Source organism: Mandrillus leucophaeus, unplaced genomic scaffold (assembly GCF_000951045.1).
Source record: "Mandrillus leucophaeus isolate KB7577 unplaced genomic scaffold, Mleu.le_1.0 Scaffold60, whole genome shotgun sequence".
Classification (NCBI taxonomy): Eukaryota; Metazoa; Chordata; class Mammalia; order Primates; family Cercopithecidae; genus Mandrillus; species Mandrillus leucophaeus.
Genome location: NW_012106475.1, coordinates 6,294,238 through 6,313,229, shown reverse-complemented (window position 1 = coordinate 6,313,229; position 18,992 = coordinate 6,294,238). Strand labels below are relative to the sequence as shown.

General features: G+C 35.1%; 1 protein-coding gene across 1 annotated transcript in view; it reads right to left on the bottom strand.

The window, feature by feature from the left end:
- The window catches only part of MAP4K5 (mitogen-activated protein kinase kinase kinase kinase 5), a 106,651-nt gene that overhangs the window by 9,510 nt on the left and 78,149 nt on the right, over positions 1-18,992 (bottom strand). The window contains exons 15-29 of the mRNA XM_011999750.1: positions 18,505-18,572; positions 16,835-16,877; positions 15,786-15,939; positions 14,683-14,780; positions 14,473-14,514; positions 13,466-13,550; positions 10,607-10,686; positions 10,258-10,318; positions 8,323-8,325; positions 8,125-8,239; positions 7,706-7,764; positions 5,354-5,457; positions 4,784-4,961; positions 1,216-1,284; positions 680-772 (exon numbers count right to left, since the gene is read on the bottom strand). Coding sequence (XP_011855140.1) covers positions 680-772; positions 1,216-1,284; positions 4,784-4,961; positions 5,354-5,457; positions 7,706-7,764; positions 8,125-8,239; positions 8,323-8,325; positions 10,258-10,318; positions 10,607-10,686; positions 13,466-13,550; positions 14,473-14,514; positions 14,683-14,780; positions 15,786-15,939; positions 16,835-16,877; positions 18,505-18,572 — 1,252 coding nt within the window. The remainder of the gene's footprint in view (positions 1-679; positions 773-1,215; positions 1,285-4,783; positions 4,962-5,353; positions 5,458-7,705; positions 7,765-8,124; positions 8,240-8,322; positions 8,326-10,257; positions 10,319-10,606; positions 10,687-13,465; positions 13,551-14,472; positions 14,515-14,682; positions 14,781-15,785; positions 15,940-16,834; positions 16,878-18,504; positions 18,573-18,992) is intronic.

Sequence of the window (18,992 nt, the reverse complement as noted above, 5' to 3'; positions counted from 1 at the left end):
AGAATCGGGGGAAGTATAATTCACTTAATGCAGCAAAGGGAATAATGAACAGAAATTTTAAAAGTGATTACAAGTTTTAAATATTCAGGAAACAATAAAAGATTTATGATGGTCTGAACCTGCACTGTGCAATATGAGAGCAACCAGCCATATGTTATTATTTACATTAAAATTTGAATCAAAATCTAAAAAATGAAAATGTAGCACTAATCATGTTTCAGGTGCTTAACAGCCATATGTGTTTAATCACTACTGTATTTAAGAGCACAGATACAGAACATTTCTATCTTTTTTTTAGATGGAGTCTTGCTCTTGTCGCCCAGACTGGAGAGCAATGGCATGATCTCGGCTCACTGCAATGTCCGCCTCCTGGGTTCAAGTGATTCTCCTGCCTTGGCCTCCCAAGTAGTTGGGATTACAGGCGCCCGCCACCACACCCAGCTAATTTTAGTATTTTTAGTAGAGACGGGGTTTCTCCATGTTGGCCAGGCTGGTCTGGAGCTCCTGACCTTGTGATCCGACCACCTTGGCCTCCCAAAGTGCTGGGATTACAGGCGTAGAACATTTTTATCTTTACAGAAATTTCTGAGACAGTGCTGGTCTAGACAACACTAAGTACAGAATGAATTTTAATAATTATAAGTATTGCAAACTGCTTTATGAAAAAAAGGAGACTTACCTACAGATTCAATGCGAAAATCAAAACTCAACTCAGAGGCCAGTTTCTTACTTGATTTTAATTTTCCTTGTAGATTTACAATTTTTACAAATTCTTAAAAAAAAAATAAACAAGTCAAGACTGGACATGCAAATCTGCTAAAATAAATGCACCTTGATATATGTGGATTTTACATGGATATCAAATAATATTCTTAAATAACGTTCAACTATTTATCTTGAGTCAAGTATGCCAAATGGCAAAAAATACTGTAAGAGTGCCTCCATTGGTAAATGGCAATTCTGCTATTATTTTCTTTTTTTTACAGTATATATTGAATATTAACACTCTCATTTTAAAAAATGTACACTTCTTTAAAAATGGCTACCTTGGTGCTCAAATATTTAGCCATAAGAGGTGATTTTTTTCCTTTACAAATTACACATAAGTAACACTTTTAGTAAAACAAAGTGAAAATCTTGAATTATGGTTTAACAGAATAAAAAAATTGCTTTATCAAGTACTATACTCAAAATAAAATTAAAAATAGTACTTACTGTCTAAACACACTAAAACGGTATCTCTTTCCAACTGTGTTACATGAATGGAATCTAACTGCTGGCTGCCTTAGGGAGTAAAAAACAAGGTTACAATTATACTTTTAAAACCTAGAGCCTAGAAAAAACAAATTCTGACTTTTGCTGTGACTTAAAATTGATCTTTGAAATTTAACACAATTTATATTTTGTGATGTTATCTTTCAAAAAATGCACGTAAATCAATTTAAGACAAATATGTCCTAAGCATGGCTAACTCAGCTGAAAAAAACATCAGTATTACCTTTAATTAATACCTCAGCTAGGTCTAGAAAGGTGAGTTACAAAAATAAAACGAAGCAAAGGTAAAATATGAGGAGGAAAAGTAAGATGCATGCTATATAATGGCTAGGTTTTGCTCTGCACTTTATATAGCCAATGGGAGATAGAAACAAGATCAGCTGGGTGAATCACAGCAAACCTAAATTAAAAATAAGCCAGTGATTCAAAAGGGCACAGGATTAATGAATCTATAATAACAGAGAAATTTTCCCGGTATAGGTATGTGTTTATAGGTGGCTGGGAGGTCTTTTACATAGAGGACACTGAGTAACATGATGAACAATATTGTCAAGAACATCTTTGCAGGATACAACTCTCATTATTTTGCTGATATTTAATGGGCTGCTTCTAACATCTGCTGATAGATGTAATAACATTAAAAAAAATTTCTGATAAAACAATGCATTTTAAGCACTCAGATTGTTTGAATGGTCTACATGAATCTAAGAAAAGATTTTAGATTATTTAGAGCAGTCCTTCTTAACTATACCTCTTTGGGAAGCCTATGCATTGTCTCCCTTGGAAACTGCACATTCAAACATAAACACAGAATTTCATATAATATTTTGGGGTGTTTGTGGCCCTTCTAAAGCTTATACATGGTGAAGAATTCAGATCTACAGAATCGATAAACTGTCCCTCATGTAACACTTCAAAAACAGTTTTTCTTAGCTACTCTATGTTCAGGCATTCATTCAACAAATATTTACTGAGTGCTGACCATAAGCTAAGCACCATCCTTAGAGATGAGGATACAGCAATGATAAATCAGACTGAGCCTGAAAGAGTCTTGAATAGGAGTTTATTTTAATGTTAAAACTTGCCAGTTCAAGGCATAGCCTCTTTGTTCAACAATGAACACAGCTGGGAGTTGGATTAACAAATCACTTAGAAAAATGGGGAAACCTAAGGAGGACAAAGTGCTGGACTAGAAAGGTTGCCTCACCTCTGTCTGAAGGTGACCTCAATGATTACCCTCAGGCAGAGTCCTATCCCTCCCTCAGGAAGTAATTTGGGTCTTTAAAGAGCCTTGATCCCAGGTAGACAGTAGTTGGGGGTCTGCTTTAATTTTAGTCAAGGCAATGTTAAAAGTAGGTAGAATGGTACGCCTCAGGCATTAAAAAACAAAGCAAACAACAAAACTCTCAAAAAACCCCCCCCAAACTCAAACATACCCCAAAACTCAAAAAGAGGACTCACTGAACTCTTGCCTTGAACAATGTAACCTTCTAATATATCATCCAGAAGAAAGTGGTCGCAAATATACATTACATAGTTGTATTAAATGACCTGCTCTATACCATGCTAATGAGCAAAAAAAAGAAGTTGGGCTGTCAGCCAGAACTTGTCTTTAAATAAATTGACCCATAACCTTTCCTTTGAGCAATAAGAACACGGAAATATTTCTTTTTCTTTTTTTTGAGATGGAGTTTCGCTCTTGTTGCCCAGGCTGGAGTGCAATGGTGCGATCTCCGCTCACTGCAACCTCTGCCTTCCAGGTTCATGCGATTCTCCTGCCTCAGCCTCCCAAGTAGCTGGGATTACAGATACGCACCACCACGCCCGGCTAACTTTGTATTTTTAGTAGAGATGGGGTTTTACCATGTTGGTCAGGCTGGTCTCCAACTCCTGACCTCAGGTGATCCACCCACTTTGGCCTCCCAAAGTGCTGGCATTATAGGTGTGAGCCACTGTGCCCAGCCTGGGGAAATATTTCTATTTGGGCAGTTTATAGCTCATGATAATAAAGCAATACATTTGTACCTTTCTGTTAGCTATAACAGCAGGGCATACATCCAACTCAACCTAAAGCATTGATCAACATACTTAAAAGGCAGAGTGCAGGTAGAGGTAGAAGGGTGCAGAATGTTACCTGGTCCATAAAGAATATGTTTATAGACCAGTGCATGCTGGAGCTGGCTTGTACTGAGTTAAATTTTCAGGAATTTGGTGAGCCAAATGACATCAGGTTGGCTGTTTGAAATTGGCCATGGGTGGAGTATTTGTACCACAAAAATAGGCAACTCTAATAAATGGTTGTACCTCAAGAGCCTGTTGTTAGATATTTGCCAGGATATCACTGGTTCTCACTGATTCTTTTTTTTTTTTTTTTTTTTTGAGACGGAGTATCGCTCTGTCGCCCAGACTGGAGTGCAGTGGCCGGATCTCAGCTCACTGCAAGCTCCGCCTCCCGGGTTCACGCCATTCTCCTGCCTCAGCCTCCCGAGTAGCTGGGACTACAGGCGCCCGCCACCTCGGCCGGCTAGTTTTTGTATTTTTTAGTAGAGACGGGGTTTCACCGTGTTAGCCAGGATGGTCTCGATCTCCTGACCTCGTGATCCACCCGTCTCGGCCTCCCAAAGTGCTGGGACTACAGGCTTGAGCCACCGCGCCCGGCTGGTTCTCACTGATTCTTATTTTGAAAGTGAATTTAGTGTAGGTTCTATATTATAATGAGGTCTTGTAACTTAGCTTATAAATTATCAAAAGCCAAAGGTTATTTAATAAGAAGCATTAAGCATCAAACTTATAATATATGTAAGAGACTTCTTCAAAAGGCGGTAAAGAATACAACAGTGATGAGTAATGAAACAGCCATAACTAAAGCTTGCTTGGCACATGTAAAAATAGCCTAATAAACCTGGATTATAAATGACCAAATACACCAGCACAACAAACAGGAAACCAGCAAAATGGAGACCCCTCCCCACCCACTTCACATATTATGCAGATTTAAAAAATGATTTATTGAATGATTTGTTCTAATTTTAAAGTCTAGGAATAAACTTCCCATTTTTTTTCAGATCTTTCACTGAGATATGTCTGATTTAAATGGAAAGGCTCAGAACCAACACCTAAGAAGCTTCTATTCAAGTCTGAAAGCCACACTCACTGATTCTAAGAAGTGAGGGGGGAAGACAGGATAAAACAGGATAAGTGAAGCTCTTTGCTTGAGAAGTTGATAAAATTTTAAGAACTGCTTAGAAAATGTATTTACTTAGCAAGTCCAAAGATTCACTGGTAACAACTAAGACTTTTCACTGTCAGAAATCATTAAAAATTTCCTTTGTCTAAATAATTTGTATCAAATTACCTCTGGCAAATAGAGATCATAAACATATGTACACGATTCTACGGGCTTACTTGGGAAACTGTTTTTTGAATATTTAAAAGAGCCCACACTGGTGTTTTGCTTCTTTTATATACAAAAGTATCAATATTCTAACATAAGGTAAAAAATACTTACCTGCACCAATTTCTGTAAACCATGAAGATGCAGAGTTCAAATTGATTGTCTCAAACTGAACTACCTGATTCGATTCAGTGCCTTTGCTAATAGCTACACAGACCATAGGGTATTCCTGTTCTGGTATCACCAGCATTTCAAAAACATTCAAAGGACTTGGCAAAGGAAAATCAAAGTGCTGCAAAAAAAAAAAACAATAGAGCCATAATTCAGAAACAATCTCCCCATTCATACCATTGTTGAATAAACTCAACAGAAAGACTTCCATCTTCTTCATTTATCTAGTTCTAAAAAGGATTACCTCTAAGATGATAAGAAGGATAAATGGTCTATAAAAACGTGTCTTAGAGAATTGGCCATATTAATCTTTATGACTGATGGTTCTGGAAGTTATTAATATCAGTTAAAGATTAAATCCTAAGAACACAAAAAGCCCTAAATCAAATAAACAACTACAAATAACTATAAATGTTCTGACCCTAGATAGTAGTATTGGGATCTTTTAATTTTAGCTTCAGTTATACGCTAGTGTTTTCTAAAGGAGAAAAATGTGAACAAAATAATATATACCTTTATCAACATGAATTTCTGCATTGGCTCATACCACTGAAGTAAAACAATTCCAGACTGTAAAGCTCCACAGAGGTATTTATGTCCCGTGTAAGGGTTTCTGACTGGAAAGAAATAAACAAAAAACCCAGACACACTCAAAATACTGAATACTTTTACTGTATCTGTTAACTAGGATGACAAGAGTGGGTGGAAAATAAAAAAAGATTGTGTCTTTTCTTTTGGCTTCATCGCCTTTTCCGTTTTACTTTCTTATCTAGATTTTAAATTATATACGTTTACTTCTAAACAATTTTCATATACTAGGTTCTTAAACATAAGAACTTTTTACAAGCACAATAACAACCTAATATGCAACCTAAAAAGCTGTTTTTTTCCCTTCCTCACTCCTTCCCGTCCTCCTTCTTTCTTTTTCTTTTTAAAGAGACAGGGTCTTGCTCTGTCACCCAGGCTAGAATGCAGTGGCACAATATAACTGCAACCTCATCCTCCCAGGCTCAACCAATCCTCCTACATCAGCTTCCTGAGTAGCAGAGACTATAGGTGTATGCGACCATGCCCAGCTAATTTTTCAATTGTTTTTTAAGAGATGGGGTCTCACTATGTTGCCCAGGCTGGTCTTGAACTCCTGGGCTCAACCAATCCTCCCATCTTGGCCTCCCCAAAAAGCTGTTTCTTAGTAAATTCAAATTGAATTTACTAAGAAAATTTACAAGAATGAGTTCTGACAAGGTCTAGGAGGCAACTGAAAAGCACCTCGTTTTGGTATAGTAGGGTACAGATGTCTACTTAAGATGAAAATAATTCATCTTGTATGTATTAATTCATCTTGATATAACATCCTTGACTCAAATCTATAAAAATTCATATTGCTCTTTCCTTCTCCCAAATTTGATTTCCATTAATAATTATAATCATTTATTATAAGAATAGTTATTTGCATTAAACTCTAAAGTATTATTTATGAGTTTATATCTTAGATTGTAAGCTTCCAGGCCTTTTGTGCATCACAGATCTTGGGAATCTGATAATAGATATTGACATGATTCTCCCCAGAAAAATAATCATATAATGTGCTTATATTTATAGCACATTTGTGGTTAAACATTTTTGTTTTACAGTATGGACTATGCTGTGAAACTATTATGTGACACAAAGATCAATGTGCAAGTTCATTGATCAAACAAAAGAATAAATAGGAAGTTAGGAACTCAAGATCTGAAGTCATTGAACCTGAATCTGATTCCTACGTTCTGTTACTTACTAGTGACATAATTAGTATTATGGAGTTGTTTAACGGTTAAATGAGGTAATTATGTAGTAAAGAATTTAACCTCACACAAAAAGAGGTCTGGTCTCTGTCCTGCTTCTGGGAGGTAATTGCTAAGCCTTTGGAATGTCAGGCTTGACAGGACTGTCTTTGTCTGGGGGACTCTGGTCACTGGATAATATAACAATAATGATTTCAGGTGGGGACTGGCCACACTGGATAGTCTTAATGTGGGGGCTGGTCATGCCAGAAATACCAAAAATGTGATTTTGGGTGAGGGCTTTGGGTCATGCAACATCAGATGACCTCTAGTGGGGCTGCATACTGAGATCAGCAAGGTGGTCAATCAATCACGCCTTTGTAATGAAGCCCCAGTAAAAACTCTGGACACTGAGGTTCGAATAAGCTTGTGGTTGGCAATGGTTGTCTGTACTGTCACATACCAATGCTGGAAAAGTAGTGCTATCCATTAACCACAGGGAGAGGACAACAGAAGCTCCATGTTTGGTACTTCTACTGGACTCTGCCTTATGTACTTCTTCCCTTGGCTGATTTTAATCTGTATTCTTTCCCTGTTCTAAATTGTAATCGTAACTATGAGTATAACTGCTTCCAGTTCTGTGATACCTTCTAGTGAATTTTTTTATTCTGGGGGTAGTTTTGGGAATCCCCCAATTTGCAATTGGTATCATAAGTGAGGCTGTTTTTGTGTGAACCGTTCCTTCTAACTGCATAGTTGGCTCAACTCCTGTAAACATGTTCATAAAACATGGGTAGTAACTGGTAGATGGCAAATATTAAATAAATGAAAGTTAGAATATAAGCAAAGAAACAGTCTCAGGAACTATGGTTACAAAACTCTAGGAACACTATGCTCTGAGAAAACACTAAGGTTTTTATCTCTAAGCATTTCTATGCCATGTCTGTCTATATTCTTGTACTTCAATGGCAGCTTAACTTCTTATTAAAAACAAATTTTAAAAACCTACCCTCCTTCCTATTTGTTTCCATAAGACTCTTCAGATAATTTTAAAGATCTTAAAAGTTCTAACCATTCAGTTTGAGAAATACCATTTACTCACCAATGCAACATTTGTGGCAGCCTTTTGTATCAGGAATCTTTGTTGTTAAAGCGAATTTTCTGAAAACATAAGACAATATAAATGTACTCTACAGTAGTGGTTACAATAAAGTGATTTGTAAATCAGTTGCATCAGAATCAGACAGAAAGGAGCTTAAAAAACTGTCTTGGATCCTAACTCCACACTATCTGACCTTATAGGACTGAGGACGGGCCTGATAGTCTGTATTATAAAACTTCCACAGTTGATTCTCATGGTCAAGTTCAGAAAACATTCAGCTTTTCCAGATATAATACACTTTAGTGTAAACTACTTTTGAAAATTAAGACGAAGTTTTTTTACTGGGCAAGAAATACCGGCTATTTTTAAAATAAACACTAATTCCCCTCATTCAGTAGAATCAAAATGATATTTTATACCTTGGTAGTATGCGGTCTGGAAACCTGTGAGTTTGAATATGGGCAGCTAATCCTGGTTTTTTGGCATGTTCAAACAAAGCTATAAGATTGTGAGAGTAGAGCTGAAAGGTTTTTCCTATAAAAGAAAAACATGTTACCTTTTTAAGGATCATTTACAGCAAAGAAATACAATTTTCGAGAAAAAGAAAACATAATTACCTTCTAAAATGAGGAGTCCAGTAATGTTCAAAAAGCCAAGCAAAATAGAAAAACACATACAAAAAAACCCTCAGTTAATACTATTTTGAAAGATGATAAAATGTTTTTTAAATTAATAATCTTAATTCATAATATATAAATGAGATACTAATACGTGATCTGGGCAGACTAAATCTTAATGATGCCAGCACATAAAAAGAAACTGTTGTACAAAATCTTATGTTATGGATTGAGTTATAATGATGTACATGTGATTATTTTAATACAATATGGAAAATTCTATAAAGCTATATTATCATTATTTCTCTGGGACAGACCTATTTGTCAAGAACTTAGCAAATTACCCTGGACTAAAAATCATTGTGAATGAAGTCTTAAATATACCAGATTGAAATACTTAAGTAAAACCAATCAATATTATAAGCCATGATACAAGGATAACAGGGCTACAATTCCATATAATAAAAAATATGGCTGTATTAAGAGGGATGGATATGGTAAACATCTTCTGATTTTTCGTTATATATGGTATAACAATACAAAACAATCTTTATCTTTTTATTATTAGAATATATATATACACACACATATACAGTTTTATCCTCAACAAAATTATCTGTATTTTCTCAGAACAGAAATATTCTGCCTCAACATTAAACACCCTTCCTTTCTCCATTTCCCCAATCTACATAGTTTGCTACCCAGCTAGCCAGGCAGCTAAACACACATGTACATGCCTCCTATTGAGCATTGCTACCTAAGATGTACCCTGTGTAATTTTTAAGCTTATTTCCAAAGACAAGTATGAGTAGGGATAAAAGCAGTAAGAGAGTTAGAGAAAAGTAAGTTTATATGTATAAAATTCATAACTGTTAACTCAAACAGAATTGGCTTTAGTTTCATAATAGTAATATAAAATATTAACATATTAATATTTTACCAAACAAAAGTAAAAAAGGTTCGGGGGAAGCATAATTAAAAGATATTAAATATTCTTTTGAGGACCCCAGCTTTTTAGAAGCCATTTAACACACAACTAAATAATATGCTCTCCATAAACAGTGTCATTATCTCAAATACACAGACACTTAAAAAATCTCTACTAGAGAGAAATAATAATTAACTATTTTGTACTCTACTACCAAAATGAAAGCAATCAGCAAACTTCTTGGTAGTCATTTAAATCTAAAATATAAGAAAATATTCTTTTCATAGGTAAGAATTAAAAAAAAAAAAAAAAGCCTAAAACACCACCTACCTACCCATTCACCCCTAATAATAACCAAGAAAGAACAAAATTAGGTTACTCTGGAACCTTGTTCAGAAGACCTTAAAGAATCAGTCCAAGACAGTTAACAGGTATACAGAACAACATGAATTTCACCAGCAAACACCTGTATAAGACTATACAGTTTACTAAGCACTCTGGATATTATCTCATTTAACTCTCACAACCTCATGAGGCTGTACTGTTACCCCATCATCCTCATTTCATAATTAAGATAAATGAGGCTGAGAGAGAGTGACTTGCTCAAGATCGCAGAGAAAGAAAATAGTGTGATCCTCTGCTTCTTTCCTGTTAATTCCCAAAGGAGGCCAGGAGTGGTGATAGTGATGGTGGAGGAGGCTGAGTGGAAGGGAACAGCCTCTAGTGATAAGCACTGTGATATCCTTCAGGTATTTAGATGCTGGGTGGGTTTGGAAAGTGCAGCCCTAACTGAAGACAGGACCCCTTCCCAAAGTTTCTTCCCATTCTAGGTGGGTAACAAATATCCACAAGTCCCAGAGTTACTATATTAGATTATAGTCATCCAGAATTACAAATAACATTTAAAAATGGTATATACTAAAATTACATTTCTCTGCTTATCTATGGTTTATTTTTAACCATGTGTATGTGTATGTGCATGTGTATGTGTATCATCACATACATACCTGATAATGACATTAAAGTATTATTGATAACGTACAGCCAAGTACACTTCCGTGGAAATAACTAAGAAAAAGAAGATAATTAAGATTCTCTCATTGTCATTATTTTAATCTCTTAAAGCTCCAAATTCCGACATTCTGAAATAGTATAAAAATAACTATTTTCTAACTTTTAGGTAATTACTAAACCCTTAGGGAAAAAAATCTTTCAACATGAACATGTAAAGAGTACAATTTTATCCCTTTAAATATTTAAATCATAAAAATTAAAATTAGGGCCTACACAGATTGATTTAAAATTAATACACTTTATTCAATTTGCTTAATTTCTTGAGTTAAAAAGTCTAATTACCTGTTCCATTGTTGCTTCATGTAGCTCATTGAGATTCAGTGTGTAAATGCCATCTTCAGTTCCAAAAATAATGTACTGATCTAAAAGAGTTGAGATGAATTACCAGAATTTACTATCATCTTCTGAAATCATTCACTAAAATAATGACTTTGCATTTTAATGGCATTAAGAATTAGTCACCTATCCATCCAAAATAAAATTACTTTCTTAAATTTGTATCACCTTCTTTACCTCTTTCCCCAACTCTTTTCTTATTTTTTAAAAGCAGATACATTCTATGTTAGACTAACTCACTCTGATTTTATCTTACTATATAACCCTGCCTTTCAACATAATTTTTGTATTTTAAGATTTTTAAATTATAGTTACACATTTTTGCAAGACACCTCAAATATTTTGACCAAGGAAACAAAAAATTAAATTATAAATCACGACACACCAGAAACAATGAGCACCTCTAGTATCCAGATCTTGGTTTCTAAATATTACTTTCCATTAAAAGGAACCAGGGCTTCTTAGAGAAAGACTGCTTCCAATTCTGGGGCAATAAAATTAGATGCTGAGCCTAGGAATCTTGCTGTGGCAGAAAGTAAAGAAGTGCTAAAAAATGATGAGGACATTTCAAACAAAAGAACACAGGCATTCCCACTGCTCAAAAATTCTGGGACAATTTAAGTGTGAAAATAAATAATAGATAGATCATATCTCACAGAATAAAATAAGAATTCATAAGTTTAAACTGAAACAAACAGATAAGTGGGAAAGAAGAGGAACTGTCAATGGATATCAACGGATTTTCAATGGATGCTAAACTGAGTGAGTGAAAGTCTGATGAGCAAGAGGTATTTATAAACAAAATCTCAGTGCATCTCCATATTAATTACCTATAAATCAGAAAGGAAAAAAATAGTAACCTGAGAATGGAGAAGGCTAGTGAACATGAACACTGCCTTAACCAACAGATCAATATTAATATCACTAGTATTTGCACAAGCTGGTATCATGTATCTCCTGATATGATGTACTGAGAAGATGCACAGTAACATTTCTGTGTCATTCCCATAACAAATGCATAACCTGATTCAAGCATGAGGACTCATTACACAAACCCCAATTAAGGGACATTCTACAAAATAAGTGGCCTCAAAAATGTTGAGATCAGAAGTTGAGGAACTGTTTTACACTAAAAGAGATAAAGAGCTATGGAAGCTAAACGCAACATATGATCTTGAATTGGATGTTAGACTGGAAAAATACAAACAGGATGGAGACTATAAAAAATATTATTGGGACAATTAATAAAATCCAACTATGGACTTTGGATTAGAAAGCAGTAGTGTATCAATGATAAATTTCCTGATATTTATAATTGTACTGCAGTTATATGATTCTTGATCCTAGGAAGTACACATTGAAGTATAAAGAAGAGAAGAACATATTTCCAACTTATTCTCAAGTATTAAAAAAAAAGTATATACAGACAGAAAGTGGCAAAACAAATGGGGCAAAATTTGATGATTTTTGCCTGATGATTGAATATACAGGAGTTTCTTATGCTATTTTTATAATTTTTCTGTATGTTTGAAATCATATCAATTAAAAGGTTATGAACAACAACAAATTCCTTAATGAAAATATTTTTTTTCAGGCTAGGCACAGGCTCATGCCTGTAACCCCAGCACTTTGGGGACCAAGGCAGGAGGATTGCTTGAGCCCAGCCCAGCCTGGGCAACATAATGAGACGTTGTCTCTACAAAAATAAATAAATAAATAAATAAAATAAAAAATCAGTTGGGAGAGGTGGTATACACCTGTGGTCGCAGCTATTTGGGAGGCTGAGGCAGGAGCATTGCCCAAGCCCAGGAGTTTGAGCTGCAGTGAACTATGACCGCAACAAGACTCTGTCTCTAATAAAATTTATTTATATATATATATATTCCCCCTGTCATACTTTTTAATAGCGGCATGTAAAGCCAATCATTATAACCTGTTTTTACTATTGTGTTTAAGTAGAAACACACATTTCCTGAAATCCTCTACTGCCTAATAGCTAATTGCCAGACACTGGGGTAGGCTTGTTCCTTCCTTCCAACAAAGTAAATACGGGGAGTGATTCGTGTTTCAAACCATCACACCGAAAAGCAGAGGTGTTATGTTTGTTTTCAAAGTCACATGGTAATGACAGAGTAGGAATCCAAACCCAGATCTATTTGATTCCAAATTTTTGCCTCTAAAAATGTTTCCTTACTTCAGAAACATAGTCTAAATTTTCAAAGTTATTTTAATATCATTTCAGACTTACAGAAAAGTTGTAATAGTACAAATAATTCCTAAATACCTGTAACACAAATTCCACAAATGTTGAACATTTACTACTTCTGCTTGATCCTTCCTTCTCCTTATGTAAATGTTTGTTTTCTGAGCTGTTTAAGATAACTTATGAGCATGATGCCTCTTTACTTTGAAATATTTGTGTACATTAAGGAAAAAAAGTCATATAACCACAAGACATTAATACTTAAACAATAAACAATGTTATCTAATCTATAATCCTTACTAATTGAGATTATAAATTGTCCCAATAATGTCCTTTTATAGTAAAAGAAAATTCTAAATTAAGGATGCAATCAGTTGTGATTTCTCTTTAGTCCTTTGACTAAGGATAGTTCCTATACACTCCTAAATTTTAATGCCTTTAAACCAAAACCTTATCAACCTATTTAGGTTGCTGCAGGTTCCTATACCATTAGGTCTCTAAAGTCGTATTTTTAAAATAAACAACTTCGAGTCACTGATCATAAAGATCTTTCCCATAATAAATATTTTATTGGAGATGTATATAAAATTCAAACATTTTACCTTTTGTATCAGGATGTATCCAGGATGTTGCACAATTAATTTTCAAAGGACAGCCATCAAAAACTTTTGAAAAGCATGCTCCCATCTGATTTATAAAGAAAGAAATGTTGACTTACTTGATTAGAAAATTTCATATATTCTTGGAAAATAGCTAACATCACTGAAATACCAAATTTACTCTTATTTGCCTATGCTTGTTGTTTCATTCCAAAACAAAATTAATATTTTGACATCATTAAACCCCTACTACCAAGAGAGTCTCATATTCTTTCCTTTTGTAATCCACTATTTTATGGCAAAAATATCAAATTTACCAAAAGATCTACATACATGAATGATATAGTCTAGGAATTTTAAGTTAATACTATTTTTTAGGACTGACAATTATTAATGTGACACAATGGATAATTTTATTCAGTAACATTATAGTGATTACAATTGCAGCATAACTCTTTAATAGTCATAAGGGACAAAAAGGTCGATATTTATATTATACATTAGACCTTCACTGAATAAAAAAGGACAACGTATAAAGCATCCCATTCACATGATTGGTTCCCATCCTATTCATGGGATCATGGGGTTCCCATTCACAGATAACTTCCCCTGACTGGCCAGGAAGAAAGCATTAATGTAAGCTTCCCTGCTTCCTTTTCATTGTATATAGTCCAATGTGAAAATCACTTTAGAGGTAAAAAGATATTTAATCCACATCAAGAAGAGGACACAGTACTATTAATATCATCACATTAAAATTAAATAGGCCTGTGTAGGCTAATCTGATGACTCAACTGCCAGTATTCACAAAAAGTGAAACACTGCCAATTCAAATTCATGCACTCAAATTAGAATGCATGATATGATTTATAAGATATCCAAATGCATCCAATATCTTTGTATTTTATGATATCTTAACTTTCAAAGGCTCAAGTATATTGATAGCCAATATACTGCTGCTTCTAAAGAGACAAAAAATGGCAAATAGTTCACATAAAAATATTCCTTACCAGAACTTTTGGGGTGGGTGGAAGGCCATTGATGGCTGGTTTCTATGGGAAAAATAAAATTTAATAGTGTAAGACCTCCTAAGTCTTAAAGAAAAACTTGAGACATTTAGAACTTTGGTTACTTGAATTACTGAATTAAACAGACCATGATCCTTGTATGATAAATATAGTATTATTTACAACTAATTGCTAAATGCCTGTTATACCTACAGGGAAGTCTCGTTTGTCCTTTTTTCGTGGTAACTGTGGTGCTTGTGCTGATCCTTCTGTATTTTCACTCATCAGTTTTGAAATACCATCACCATTTCCTAAAGAGAATCATGTTAAAAGTTGAATGACCACACAAATAAGTACTTTCTTTGAAAAATTACTTCCGCTTTCTCCCACTATTTGTCTCCCACTTGGATGATGCTTTATTGGAGAATATTCTCTACTCTCAGGTAAGTTAATTTATCTTTGATGCCTTTCTTTAGATTCTATAGAGGCAGCATTGCATCTTTAGCAGTGGTCTTCATCCATGTTTTTCCGTATCATGAAGAAAAAAAATCTGACCTACTGGCACTGATATGCAAGGCTTTTCATAATTGAACTTCAATCCACTTTTTGAGTTGTATCTTCCAGTATATACCCTTTAAAACTATTATAATAGACTGCATAATTCAGATTTCCCAGCTTCAGTGCATTTGATCTACCTACTGAAGGCTCATCAAGCCCTTTAACATCCTGCAGGAAGGACCAGGTGCGGTCACTCATGCCTGTAATCCCAGCACTTTGGGAGGCCGGGGCAGGCGGATCACTTGAGCTCAGGGGTTCGAGATCTCAGCCTGGGCAACATGGCGAAACCCCGTCTCTATAGAAAAAAAAAAAAATTCCTGCAAGAGCTTACTTTCTTTATTCCCCATCTTTATCTCCCTCAGAAATCTCTGGTCTTCTGTTACATCCAGGTAATTATTTCAGAAGACACTTATATAAGCTGTCTCTCCTAATGTTATGTTTCTGTGGGTATACCTTCTGCTATAGACCCTGAAGTTCTGGAGGGCAGAAACATGCATTCACCCTTCTACATCCTATAATAAACATTTAGTAAGGATTCCAATTAGGATTGAAGTGAACTGAATCTATTTATAGCCCATCCATGTGGAATTAAAGAGCCTTTACAAAGTTTTAAGCTGTAATAGGATTGACTAAACAAAAAAGTTATTTTTTGAAATAGGAACAAATGACTCTCATTTCAGTTTTCACTTTGATTTATTCACCCAGATAACAATATCTAGCCATATGTACTCCATGGCTGCTGATACTGCTAGCCATACCAATAGAGGAAGTCTCTGCCACAGGCCCACAACTTGGGCTACTCTGTCTTCTGAGAATTTGGGGAGCTCTGTTCTCTGAATCAGGACAATGTTTTATGGTTGATGTTTTTTCTTCATCCGGGAAGTTGTCTTCAGGGTAACTGCTTATCCTTGGCTAGTGGTACAAAGACAAAAAAGTACTTTAATAGTTATCATTACACATCAGAGTTTTTAGGGAAAGGGAAATGCACCATTTTTCTTTCTTCTATACAGTTCAATTCACTGGGCTAAGTGAGCAAAGTAAGAGGTGAGTTACTGCCCCAACACAATTATCGACTTGCCGTGTGATTTTTAATCAGCCCTAACTCAAAACTCATAAAATTTTTATAACTAATTATATAAAAATCCACAAAACAACTAGAAACAATCAAGAAAAATGACTCCACTAACACGTCAAATTGTAGTCATAAGAATGATAAATGAACTCTTGTTTCCCCTCCATGTAGTCAAGTATTTTCTTCAATAAGCAATAACCTATTTTTGTCTTTTTCTTTCTTTCTTTTTTTCTTTTTTTCTTTTTTTACTGAGATGGAGTCTCGTTCTGTCGCCCAGGCTGGAGTGCAGTGGCGCAATCTCAGCTCACTGTAACCTCCGCCTCCTGGGTTCAAGGGATTCTCATGCCTCAGCTTCCTGAGTAGCTGGGATTACAGGCACGCGCCACCACGCCCAGCTAATTTCTGTATTTTTAGTAGAGACAGGGTTTCACCATGTTGGCCAGGCTGGTCTCGAACTCCTGATCTGAAGTGATCCACTTGTCTCAGCCTCCCAAAATGCTGGGATTATATGGGTAAGCCACCACGCCTGACTGCCTTTTTAAAATAGCTATTACAAATACTGTATTCCTCATGAAATCTTCTTTACTATATATTTTACACCATCATACACTCCTTTTGAAGAAAACTGTATTCATCTAAAATACATTTAAGAAAATTCTAAAAAAAACTAAAAATTATTTTAAAAATTTATTATTTAAATAAGGATTTAGTGTTCAAAATCATTAAGTAGCTCACCTTAGGAGGTAGGGGAGGTGGTACTGCACGTTTTGAGGTTGATCTAATACAAAGAAGAAATGCAATTTAGATGATGATAAATGACCATAACCGAAAACATAGATACTATTAAATATGTATTAAAATCAGTTCCTATACAGAGGATATAAAAGACAGATCACAATGCAGAGTATAAAATCTTTAGGAAGGCCTAAGACCTCACTCATATTGTCAAATTGTATTAGTATGTCTATAAAGATTTTAAAAAGTGGACACGAAGTCTTATTTTACTTTATGGTTATGCTTTGCTATATTTCATAGGTAATAAAAACTAAATTAACTTCTTGGTTAAAAAATTGATTCAGGGCCGGGCGTGGTGGCTCAAGCCTGTAATCCCAGCACTTTGGGAGGCCGAGACGGGTGGATCACGAGGTCAGAAGATCGAGACCATCCTGGTGAACACGGTGAAACCCCGTCTCTACTAAAAAATACAAAAAACTAGCCGGGCGAGATGGCGGGCGCCTATAGTCCCAGTTACTTGGGAGGCTGAGGCAGGAGAATGGCGTAAACCCGGGAGGCGGAGCTTGCAGTGAGCTGAGATCCGGCCACTGCACTCCAGCCCGGGCGACAGAGCGAGACTCCGTCTCAAAAAAAAAAAAAAAAAAAAAAAATTGATTCAGAATTTTAGAGTTGGGACCCATAGATTCAAGTGGGTATACCATCAAACCTTTTGCTACTCAAAGTAGGTCATCAAACCAGCAGAACTGGCATCATATGGGAACTTTTCTAAATGTACCCTTCAGACCTACTAAGGCAGAATCTTCCTTTTAATAAGTTCTCCAGGTCAAGAAGTTTGAGAAGCACTTATCTAGTCCACTGGTCCCACACAGTTATCCACAGTCATTGAAATCAATCATGTGGCTTTCAGGATTCTTAGATCCAGTCCCAAAGACTGTATCTATTCCAGAGGTTGGCAAACTTTTTCTATGAAGGGTCAGAGAGTAAATATTGCAGGTTTTGCGAGGCATAGAGTGGTTGTAACTATGGAATTCTGCTGTTACAGTGTGAAAGCAGCCATGTACGATACATAAACTAATGAGCATAGTTATATTCTAACAAATTTATTTATGGACACTGAAGTTTGAATTTCATGTAATTTCCATGTGTAATAAAATATTATTATTCTTTTGCTTTCTCTTCAACCATTAAAAATGTAATTACTATTCTTAGTTTGTGGGCTGCCATAGTTTGTTAACCCCAAACGTATAGGCCTAATATGGGAACCTAGGAATCTGCATTTCTAAAGAGCTCTGTAGGTAACTGCAGTGCACAGAGAGGTTAGGAACAACTCATGAAGGCCAGCCCCCTCACTTAATTGTTGAGGTAACTATACTGGAGAGATGAAACTGGGGCTTTTTAACTCTGTTACAGTATTTTTTCCCATGACATTATGTGACTCACCTTTCAGTATATCATCATTACATAATATATTCTGACTAAAAACAAAAACAAATAAAAAACCTTAATGATCAATATATGATGCTTTTTGGTAAAAGTCAAAAGCTTTACCTTCATTAAAGGCAAAACTTTTTCAAGAATGTAAATTAAAACTTATTAGAATAAATCACACGCCCCATACTGTTCTTATGTAATCAAATAAAATATAGTTATTAAATTAGAAAACAACTTACTTGCCAGTATTTGCACCATCAACAAAAGGATTCCACTGTAACATGAAATTTGGGTCTGATGACAATCCCTGTAAAGATAAAAATATAGTTTAAAATGTTACTTTGTAACAGGTATTTGATTTTATTTGATTCAAGAAAACATTCCAGTATCATGATTATTAATCATCTTGGCATTCAATCAATTTTTTAATCTCTAGCTAGATTTGCTTTGTCATTTGACATATTTAGGTCAATGACTCATTATCAGTTGACCTGAACTTAAGAAATTCCATAAACATACTAAATATAGCTTCAAATGTGACAAACATTCTCTATCAATATGTGAGTATATTCCCAAGCAAACAATAAACAACTGAATTATCTACATCATCACTCTATTAGCATGGAAAACTAAATATCATATTACTAAACTGTCATCAATTTATTGGTGCTACTACTTTTTCCTACTAGCATGGAAATTGGGGTTTTATCATACAGCAACATTTATA